Source organism: Panicum virgatum, chromosome 7N (assembly GCF_016808335.1).
Source record: "Panicum virgatum strain AP13 chromosome 7N, P.virgatum_v5, whole genome shotgun sequence".
NCBI classification, from domain to species: Eukaryota; Viridiplantae; Streptophyta; class Magnoliopsida; order Poales; family Poaceae; genus Panicum; species Panicum virgatum.
In genome coordinates this window covers 29006593-29018226 of record NC_053151.1, presented here as the reverse complement: position 1 = coordinate 29018226, position 11634 = coordinate 29006593, and the positions used below count along the sequence as shown (strand labels likewise).

Genomic DNA, 11634 nt, shown 5'->3' with positions numbered 1-11634 from the left:
AGGCGCGTGGATTGGAAGGAACTCACGCGCCGGCTTTCTCTGACCGGCGGCGGCGCCCGTGCACGGCCTACCGGCCGAGGCGTTGTTTTGTTCTTTCCATCAAAATTTTTTTTGAAGGAATATTGTATGCATGAAGTATTAAATAAATCTATTTGCAAAAACTTTTCAGAGATGGGTGTAACTTTTCGCGACGAATTTAATGACGGTAATTAATCCATAATTTGCTACAGTAACCATTTTCTAATCGTGCGTCAAAGGTTTCATTCGATTCGTCTCGTGAATTTACCCGGAAGTTTTGCAGGTGATTTTGTAATTAAACTTTATTTAGTATTACTAATTAGTGGTCAAAGATGAAAAAAAATTCCATCAAAACCAAACCATACGCGAAACATGCAGGGAACAGTGGCCGTCTCTGTCAAATTCTAGTCAAGTCTAGCAGCAAGTGGGCATGCGGCGGCTGCGGTCACGCATACTTCTTGTAGTCGATCGTATCGTCGATGCGCACAAATCAAAGTCTGCGTGACCAATCATGGCATCCTTGGACGATTCAAGTTTCAGATACGCCGGTCAGGTAGCTCCGGGGGGAAGGAAGCAAAAATGGCAACCTATAGTGCCGGGAACGCATTTGACCACATATTCTTACTTATGCACGCGTCCAAAAATTAGTCGGCACTTCGGTCCTTCACTCTGCGACGTCATCTGATGACCGGGAGTAAGATGCCAGAACGGCCGGGTGCAAGAGAGAAACTGCCTCATAGTCTTTTTTTTGTTTTAGGCCTCAGCCCCTCCAATACAATTTGTAATACCTGAACTCACCTACAAACTCACACTTCACGCACGCACACACCTCTTTGTGGATGCTCCGTTGGCATTCTGAGTTGTTCAATGTGAAACAGCAGCAGTTTCTGATGCCACTGATGGGAATAGAGTCTACGGAGAAATTATCCACCTTCGTCTCGCTGCTAGACAGTTTCAGCCTTTCAGGCAAGGAAGAACAGTTCTGTCTGAAAGCCTGTCTGCTTTTTTTAAAAAAAAAAAAGATTGCGGGAGCACCGCTATGTCATTTAAGAAGGAGAAGCATATAATTTTTTATAAAGTTGATATTATATAGATAAATCATGACGGAGGTGAATTGCATGACGATGGCCTGCACAAGACCTAAGTTATCCAATTTTAATGTTTAAATCTTCCTTTGGTTTTTAAGCAACTGTCACATCAAATGTTCGGATGTCAATTCGAATGTTCGGATGCCAACTTAATATAAAACCAATTTCATAAGTTGCAATTAGGGTTCTGGACGAATCTATCAAGTATAATTAATGCACGATTAACGGATGGTTACTGTAGCAATTAGTGATCAAATTATGGACTAATTAGGCTTAATAGATTCGTCTCATGATTAAGTCACGACTTATGAAATTAATTTTGTAATAAATCTTTATTTACTGCTCCTAATTGGTATTTAAACATGCTATGACGGGACTTATGACTTAAACTTAAAAAAGCACGAGGCCTAAACTTTGTTTCTTCGAGTTCGAGTTGGTGTTCATCGCTATCCTAATGGACATGAGGAACAGTAGGAACTTACACCTCAAACAACATCCTGACGGATGCCTTATTATGTTCAGATACAGAGATTTGAAGCGAGCTACCAATAATTTTTCAGTCAAGATTGGGACCGGCAAACACCGCATTGCAAGTCTTTTAGTGGCAGTAACATCCTCCTTATGTAAGCGCACGCCATCACCGCTAGTGCCAATCATATCTTAGCAAGTGAGGCCCTGTTTAGTTCGCGAAAAACTTCCAACAGCACAAGTCATATCGAATCTTCGGACACATGCATGGAGCATTAAATGTAGTTAAAAAATTACTAATTACACAGTTTAACTGATTACGACGATACGAATCTTTTAAACCTAATTAGCCCATAATTTGACATTAATTGTTAAATAACAATGAAATTGCTAAAATGTCAAAATCCAAACTTTTTCACGAACTAAACATGGCCTGATTGTTGGAAGTTTCTAATAGGGCTATGATAGGCAACAAACAGAGGGGCAATTTCGAGTCAGGAAAGAAGAGGAGATCAATGTGCTCATCAGAAGGCACAGCCTACAACTTGCAAGCGCTTGGTAACGAACAGAGCTGCAGTGGAAGGTACTAGTACCGAATCCAATTCAGCTATGGAGCTAGGTTTGTTCGCTCACTAGACAGAAAAGTAATCTTTTAGCAGCAGAGAAAATCGTCTGTCAGTGAGCGGAGATTAATCTCGGAGAGTTTTGATCGACGGAGGTGAACAGGCGCCCCGAGGAGCCAGCGCGATGGAAGCCGTCGGCACAGGACTGTACCCGGGCGATCCCCCGTAGATCCTCGCCAATCCTACCGTCCTACGAGGTAGGTGAGGCGATGGACTGGCTATGCATAGCGTGCGCAGCAAAATACTGGGTAGCATGTGTGAAACAAATTAAATAGGCTGCATGTGTGATGTCAGCCCGCGGAACGTGAAAGCCTATTGGGTAGCAGAAGGAGGCTGCATTGATGGGAGATGCAGCTGCCATGTACCCGTGTCTATCGTTCTGTATGCTGTGCAAGTTAGGTAACTAATTTGTTCTTTTCTTTTTTTATTTATTGTGACGCAGATGCATTTTTCTATGTGTAACTAATTTGTTCATAATATCGAATTATTTGTTCATTTCGTAGATTAAATTGTTTCGTGATATTAACTTATTTGTTCGTGATATTCATCTTTCATTATTTATGCTATACAGTTAAATGTTCGCGATGTATAATTTTTTGTTCGTTGTACAATATTGGAAAAATATTTTTTTCAAATATCATGCAAACATAGACAAGTGTAATTTTGTTTTGAAGACCTTGTCATAAGAAAGATAATGGTGAAATTCAAATTTAATTTGAATACTCGGTTTAATATTTATAACTTTTTTAGTTTTGAATTTGAATACATGTGGGTGATGTCATCATCTCTATTCTGTTTTGCATGCCACAGAATCTTGTCTTTAGATGCAAGATTTAATCACATCGTTAGCAGACCTGATGCACGGCCTAAAAGTCTACGCTCTAGAAAAAAATTAAACCGAGCCTCTTTAGGCATGGTTGATATATAATCGCTCCCGGCGATGGAGGCAGGCAGGCAGCGCCGTGGCGGGCTGGCGGTGGATTAAAATGGGCCCAAAGTTCCTCACTTGCACAGAACATATGGGCCGACTAAGATTAACGGTAGAAACAAGCCCGTCTCCCTGGCAATGAATGGATTGGCCCAATTCTACTGTTTATTCCTTAACCCCCAGAATTCTACTTTTTACAAATTCGTAGGCTGAAATCGACATCAGCGAGTTGATTCCTTTTTTTTTTGAATTGGGGTGAGTTGATTCCTTCACAATGCGTGCTTGAAAACAGATGGGACAGTAAATATTGCAAGTGCAAAACCATTCAGCCATTCAGGGAACACAGACCATTTTTCCCATTTAATTTGAGCAAGGCCAACATGAGAGCATCACCAGGATACACCAACCAAGCCGGCAAGAAATGATTCCCATTCTAGTTCCAGCAGAGCAGGCTAGCCCGACAGGCCAGAGAAATCGAAAGAACGGTGACGAGGAGCGCCATCGCTCAGGCCCTCTCGCCCCTGATGCGGCGCGCGAGCTGGATGTCCTTTGGCATGATGGTGACGCGCTTGGCGTGGATGGCACAGAGATTGGTGTCCTCGAACAGCCCCACCAGGTACGCCTCCGCGGCCTCCTGCAGCGCCGCCACAGCCGAGGACTGGAACCGGAGGTCCGTCTTGAAGTCCTGCGCGATCTCCCGGACGAGGCGCTGGAAGGGGAGCTTGCGAATGAGCAGCTCCGTACTCTTCTGGTACTTGCGGATCTCGCGGAGCGCGACGGTGCCGGGGCGGAACCGGTGCGGCTTCTTCACGCCGCCGGTGGCCGGCGCCGACTTGCGGGCGGCCTTGGTCGCCAGCTGCTTCCGCGGCGCCTTGCCGCCGGTCGACTTGCGCGCCGTCTGCTTGGTGCGGGCCATCGGAGCGGAGCGAGGAGGCTGCGATTCAATTCCACGGCGGCACGGGGAGGTTGGAGGATTTGGGTGCTTGGAAAGTGGAGCGCGAACGGCGGTGGATGGAGTTGGGATTCGAGGTGGGATATTTGTAGCTGTGGTCTGTGGAAGAAGGCTGAGGAAGGCGGGAGCGCCAAAATTTTGGGAGGCGCGGGCGGCGGGAGAGGTTTTGGCCGTTGGATGGAGATGGACGGTAGGGTGCTTCTGCTTGTTTGGCGATCCGTGTGATGAGCGATGGAGGCAGGCCATTGGCTAGGCGTCTTCGGCGGGGATCGCTGGTCCGACATGGTGGTTTGATGGTTTCACGGCGGCTAGCGCGGAGCTTGGCAATACTGGAGGAACGGGCCGGTGCAGCCCAGCGGCGGACGACCGGCCTGCCAGAGCAGGATGAGGCAAGGCGTCACGTTGTCGTGGGAGCACGGGGTTTTTTTTTTTTTTTTGGGTGGGAGCACGGGTTGGAATGGACGAAAGGAAGGCGGGTGGCGCGGTGGGTAAAAATCGCGCGGGCTCCAAATTCGTGATCCATCACTTGAAGGATGGTGATTCGTTGGTAGATCGGTTAATTAATTTATTTGGTCCAATCACTTGGCTCAGTGCGGTATATTTTGGTGTCTTCTGACTAGCTCTTGTTTAGTTGCCTTCAAAATTTCAAAACTTTATAAGATTTCTCGTCACATCGAATTTTTAAACGCATGTATGAAATATTAAATATAGCTAAATAAAATAACTAATTATATAATTTGTCTGTAATTTACGAGACGAATCTTTTGAGTCTAGTTAACCCATGATCGGATAATAATTATCAAATACAAACGAAAATGCTACAGTTCTTCATGTAAAATTATTTTTTTGCGTGTAACTAATTTGTTTGTAATGCCAAATTATTTACATGATGTGGATCCATTTGTTCATGATATGCATTTTCCGTTATTTATCCTATACAATCAAATGTTCGCGATATTTATTATTTTGTTTGTAGTATATTATTATTTGTTCGTCATGTTTATTTTATGTTTGTAGAAAATTATCATTTGTTCGTGTTGTTAAAATTTTTGTTTATAATAGCGGAAATTAATTATTTAGCATTAGAAATTACTTTTAAAAAAATTGTACAAATATAGTTAAGTGTGGTCTTGTTTTGAAAATCTTGTCATAAAAAAATAATAGTGTAATCGAAATTTAATTTGGATTCACAGATTAAGATTTATAGTATTTTTAAATGAAACTCCCCTTGAATGTGGGTGATAACACCAATTTTGTTTTTACCAGCATGCATGCATGCAGAAAAATGTGATAACAGTTGGAACAAATCACCTTAACATGTCTAAAATTCAGCCCAATAGCACGTGCTCTTGCAGGAGGAAAATTAATTCCGTTTCAGATGATGGTTGGTGTTAACATCGCTTGAAATGACGCCTAATCAAGTCTGACGGGTGGGCCTGACTGGTCATGTTGTCGTGTTGGAAAGGAGGATCAAGGATCAACCATTACTACTCTACTTCAGAGGACAAGATCAGTTAGATGACTTCATGGAGGATGAGCATCTACAGCAATAGTCCCTAAATCAGACCCTGCAAATATTAAATAGGGGCCGCCTCTATTTTTTAGGGGCTTCTAAATTTGTTTCAACTCCAACAATAGCCCTCAATTCCAATATATAATATAGGGCTCTGTCGCGGGGATTTTAGGGTACCCACAGTCGGGTGGCGGAACGCACCCGCCTATTCCCAGTGAGGGAGTACTCGGGAAAGGACTAGGCGGTTGGGCTAATCTAACACTGAGTCAAGCACACAAGAACACACGATCTAGAGTGGTTCGGGCTGCCGGAGCGTAATACCCTACATCCACTAGGAGAAGTATTGTTTTTGGTTGTGTATGAATCTATCCTCTGCCGGGCCTTGGCCTTGTCCCAGCCTGAGTTTTTCTTCTAGCGGGCGCCCCCGTTTTATATACCAAGGGGTGCGGATACATAGGGCGTTGAGGCCCCGACAAGTGGGCCCAACGTGACTGTGCAGCATACTGCGCAGAGTACTTAAATGGCTACAGTAGTTGTGAATCTTTTCTCCGATATGCTTCCACGCCCCGCTGTTCCTCTGACTCAGGGGAGTCTTCTCTTGTCCCGTCAGCTAGGTGCCCGTTGGAGTATCGTACCTTGCGGCGTGGCCTGTTGAGGCTATTATGTAGGCGTCATAATGGGTGAAGCCGAGCCGTCGTATCCATCTGTCATGGCAGACTAACAGGCGCGGTGTGGGCGGCGCCAGCGGCTCCACTACACGTCTTGGTAATACGCGATCAATAGTGTCCCCTGGTCAAAGAATCGCATCGGCTTCTGCTATATCAATGCGGACGTTTACCTACCGTAATGAATGCAGTGGTAGGTAAACCTTAGTATGGAGACCAAGGGCCTTATATACGTGTCTGTACTTGTAGACACGTGGCAGCTCCGGACACCCGAGGCGGGGTGTCAATTCCTTCCTTTAGAGAGGGGTCCGGGACCGCGGGGTCCCGGACCCCGCGGGGGTTCGGACCTCCTCGAGAGGTCCGGAACCCCCGGCTGCTCGGGCTGTGCGCCTGCTCATCCCGGAACACGTGGTGCTCCCAGACCTGTCCCAGCCGGGGGACGGGTCCAGGACTGTTGTTGGGTGAACAGGGCTCCGGACCGCAGGGGTCCGGCTGTTTGGACGCAGTCAGGGGTAACCACAAGGCTCTTGCCTAGACACAGCAAGAGGGGGTACCCCAGTCCTGGGGTACTGACGGTGGCCCCCGGGCCCACCTTGGGAGAGGTACGAACCCGCAGGTGGGGCTACTACCGTGATGTGTTTCCATGCAAGCTTGATTGCGTCGGTGTGCTCATGCAGAGAGCGGGTGCTCCGGACCCCTGAGGCCGGTTCACCTGTTGCTGGGTTCTGGTACTAGAGCGCTCCTCCATTTGACGACGAAGGTGTAGGCTTAGGGTACGGAACCAAGCACAGACTTCGGATCATTCAGGGAGCAAGCATCACTTCCCGGACCCGGCTCTTTGTCGACCGTGGCGAGCGGTCTCCGCCGGAGCGGGCCACCGGAGTGGACTTGAGTCGACCGTGGCGAGCGGTCTCCGCCGGAGCGGGCCACCGGAGTGGACTTGAGTCGACCGTGGGGAGCGGTCTCCGCCGGAGCGGGCCACCGGAGTGGACTTGAGTCGACCGTGGCGAGCGGTCTCCGCCGGAGCGGGCCACCGGAGTGGACTTGAGTCGACCGTGGCGAGCGGTCTCCGCCGGAGCGGGCCACCGGAGTGGACTTGAGTCGTCGCTGACGATCCGATGAAGTATGTCACCAGACCTCATAGTAAGGTGCAAAGAAACCAAGCCTTATACTAGAAGGGAGCCCGGGACCTCTAAAGATAGTAGTCCCGGATACTAGAGTACTTGTAACAGGGTAGTGAAGTACGTAAACTTAGGGTACATTACCAGGCTAAGCTACGCAGAGCTTCTCTACCCCAGGATATGAGTACCACTTCTCCTAAGCAGGTCCTTAGTGGTCCGGACTGCCTTCCAGCTAGAAGGGGTGTCCCCACCTGGCCACAAGCCAGCAACTTAACTTGGATTGTTAGTAACAAAGGAAGACTCCGTTTAAGAGGAAAGAATAGTTAAACCAAGGCGAGTAAATGTAATCAAGGTGGAGCCTAGATAAAACTGAGAAAGAAAATCTCCTTTATTATTGTGGTTGTCACGGTATACATCAGAGGTCGGGATTACGAGGTCGGACCACTACCGCTCCAGACCGCTTTTTGCCTATTTGTGTGATAGGGCCAGAGGTCGGGTTTACAAGGTCAAGGTCTGGTCAGACCTTGACCGCTCTGGACTCACACGTAGGTGCCACGTTATTACAAATGAGGAACTCTCTTAGTCCTTTCTTAGGAGTAACCTACGGCTGCATGCTATACAGCATGTTCTTCTTTGGTTGGAAGCGGTACCGCTTCTCCTGGATTCTTCATAGTCGTCGGAGGCGAATGTGCCCTGGATGAGCCTGAACTGCATCATCCAGCATCACCTCGGGAGCTCGAGGGCCACTCCTTGCCTAAGAGTTGTCATATGCTTAAGTAGCATGAGACGAATTCTTTGGCTTTGAATGGGAGAGGCCCCCTGCCGTCGTCGTCTGCCACCGGAAGCCAGCCTGCCTGCCGCTCGCTGCGGCAGAATCTGGACTTCCGTCGTGGCACAGCACGAGATTGGGTGCTCGTATGGACAAGCACGGAGCATGGAGAAGGGCAGTCGCTCGCCGGCTTGTCCTTGGTGCTAGCACCAGGGGGCCCCGCGCCTGGTGGCGGGGTCCTGTCTGCCGCAGCACCAAGAACCTCAGGCGGTGCCGGAGACGACACGATGACACGGTCAACTTCCTCCGGGATTAGGGCCGGGCATTCGGGTTACCCGAAATTTTCGGGTCGGGTAGTTCGGGTTTTAGGAATTTCGGGTTTCCAAAAATGATACCCGAAATCAGTTGGGAAAAAGAAGAACCCGAAAATTCGGGTTCGGGTTCGGGTTTTACCCGAATTACCCGAAATTCTGGAACTCCACATATGCAGTATAAAATCAAATCAAATACACCCAACCATACATCCAGTTCACACGTCCAAACTGACAGTTCAAACGAAATTAACTAACACTTCACACGTCCAAACTGTGACAGTTCACACTTCACATATCACAATTAATAAACATAGTTTTGAAGCACACAAATCAAATCATAGATGAAAAAATAAATCATTTCGGGTTGTTCGGGTATTTTGGGTACCGTGGCCCAATACCCGAACTACCCGTATTAATTTCGGGTACCGTGGGTTGGAACCCGGATTAGGGTTCGGGTTTTTCGGGTTTGGACTTTTTGGGTTCGGGCTCGGGTTTTTCGGGTTCGGGTATCGGGTATCGGGTTTTCTGCCCAGCCATATCCGGGATGGCCGTTGGCTCCAGGCTCCATGTTGAGAGAAAGCCTTGAGCCGACGCCATGCCACCGCAGAGGAAGCGTGGCCGTTGCTTGAGAGAAAACCTTGAGTCGATGGAGGGGCGGCAGCGCCCAGCGGCGCCTCCGCTGGACGTCGCCGCGCCGGCTCTGAGGTGTCGCAGTGGCGACGCACAGTAGGCGCTGCTGCCGTGCGCCGCCGCTCCGTGGGCGTTGCCGCGCCGGTGCCAGGGCATGTGGCGCGGGCGACACCCTGCCTTCCTTCATCTTCTCGTCCGCCGTTGCAGAGGATGAACATAGCCCAGAAGCCTGGAGATCCAGCCAACGTCTGACCTCCCCACGGACGGCGCCAAATGTTGCGGGGATTTTAGGGTACCCACAGCTGGGTGGCGGAACGCACCCGCCTATTCCCAGTGAGGGAGTACTCGGGGAAGGACTAGGCGGTTGGGCTAATCTAACACTGAGGCAAGCACACAAGAACACACGATCTAGAGTGGTTCGGGCCGCCGGAGCGTAATACCCTACATCCACTGGGAGAAGTATTGTTTTTGGTTGTGTATGAACCTATCCTCTGTCGGGCCTTGGCCTTGTCCCAGCCTGAGTTTTTCTTCTAGCGGGCGCCCCCCTTTTATAGACCGAGGGGTGCGGATACATAGGGCGTTGAGGCCCCGACAAGTGGGCCCAACGTGACTGTGCAGCATACTGCGTAGAGTACTTAAATGGCTACAGTAGTTGTGAATCTTTTCTCCGATATGCTTCCACGCCCCGCTGTTCCTCTGACTTAGGGGAGTCTTCTCTTGTCCCGTCAGCTAGGTACCCGTTGGAGTATCGTAGCTTGCGGCGTGGCCTGTTGAGTCTATTATATAGGCGTCATAATGGGTGAAGCCGAGCCGTCGTATCCATCTGTCATGGCAGACTGACAGGCGCGGTGTGGGCGGCGCCAGCGGCTCCACTACACGTCTTGGTAATACGCGATCAAAAGTGTGCCCTGGTCAAAGAATCGCTTCGGCTTCTGCTATATCAATGCGGACGTTTACCTACCATAATGAATGCAGTGGTAGGTAAACCTTAGTATGGAGACCAAGGGCCTTATATACGTGTCTGTACTTGTAGACACGTGGCAGCTCCGGACACCCGGGGCGGGGTGTCAATTCCTTCCTTTAGAGAGGGGTCCGGCCACTGTATAGGGGTCCGGGACCCGCGTGGGTTCGGGACCCCTGGCTGCAAGGGCTGTGTGCCTGCTCATCCCGGAACACGTGGTGCTCCCAGACCTGTCCCAGCCGGGGGACGGGTCCGGGACTGTTGTTGGGTGAACAGGGCTCCGGACCGCAGGGGTCCGGCTGTTTGGACGCAGTCAGGGGTAACCACAAGGCTCTTGCCTAGACACAGTAAGAGGAGGTACCCCAATCCTGGGGTACTGACAGGCTCCCTAGAGACCCCTTAGGAATGGAGGGTGGATGAGGGATTTTAGTGCATTTTTTGGCTTAGCCCTCTAAACTTAGGATAAGGGCTGTTTAGAAGGTCTGCTGGAGTTGCTCTTACATCAGTCATCTGATACCTTCCATGATATACTAACAACCTCGACTCACCTCACCACCTACCTGATCACAAGCTAATCTTCTTGTATGAACTGATCCTTCTTCCTTTTGTTAGGTACCAGCTTTCTCACGGCCCAACAAACGTAGGATGTTGTCCTTCTGAGTTAGCTTGAGAAAAAATGCACACGGAAACGTGATTGAAATCGGGTTCCAGAAGGAGCGTTCTGCTTCTAGGAAAACCCTTCTAGATAGTTCGTCGCCACCTCTCCCGACTTTCATCACCAGATAGAACTTGGAGAGTCAACGGAGTCAGGTGAAACTGAACAGAGATCCACAACGAACTTCTTTTCAATGCTGTATCCTAGTTTTATTTATTTGTCAAAAGTTCAGATGTACGTCACGGTAAAGAGACCGTATTTATGGAACATAAGAAAATTGCAATTACACTGCGTTAAGTTTTATGCCTCATGCTACTTGTCATATCTAAACTATATATATTTCTCAATCCTAAGAAACTAGTATTTCTCAAGGTCAATTTCAACTTTAGAAACTTCTGTGAAGCGGTACCTGTATAGATTATAGAGATCAACTCAGCCTAACCTGAGTGGAGCAGCAATGTAGTTGTCAGATTTCTTCAAGTGGAGATAGCGTATTGGATAAATCAGGCCGTCGAATAGTAGTAAGCACCATCACTACATTCCCGGTAAATACAATAATACAAAAACACTGTCATTTTGAGATGCCTGCCCATATCTTAGAAAAGAGTCATATCCATGCAGTTTCCGTTTTCACTGACCACAAGCCATGTTCTCAACCTTACCGTTTTGGCAGGCAACTAATCAAACAGGACTAACACAGTTAAGCTAGCTGATTCTGCAACTGCACAAGGCACTAGCCGCTATCTTTTGGTTTTGGACTTTGGAGCGAACAGAAGAATCCCATGAACATTGGGTTTTTTGAACAATTAATTATGTACACGTAACAAATGTCGAAATCAACATGCAGATCTACTCTTGCAGGCCTCTACACATTAATCACAAAAGGAACAGACGAGGTAGAGCATGTCAGCAAATCTCAAAACATAGGC

At 48.4% G+C, this 11634-nt stretch overlaps 1 protein-coding gene across 1 annotated transcript; it reads right to left on the bottom strand.

The window, feature by feature from the left end:
- Window positions 1-3457: 3457 nt before the first annotated feature.
- Window positions 3458-4147, bottom strand: LOC120681902 (histone H3.2). The gene has a single exon (XM_039963567.1). It carries the CDS (start codon window positions 4039-4041, stop codon window positions 3631-3633), a length of 411 nt encoding a protein of 136 aa, XP_039819501.1. The 5' UTR covers window positions 4042-4147; the 3' UTR covers window positions 3458-3630.
- Window positions 4148-11634: the final 7487 nt, after the last annotated feature.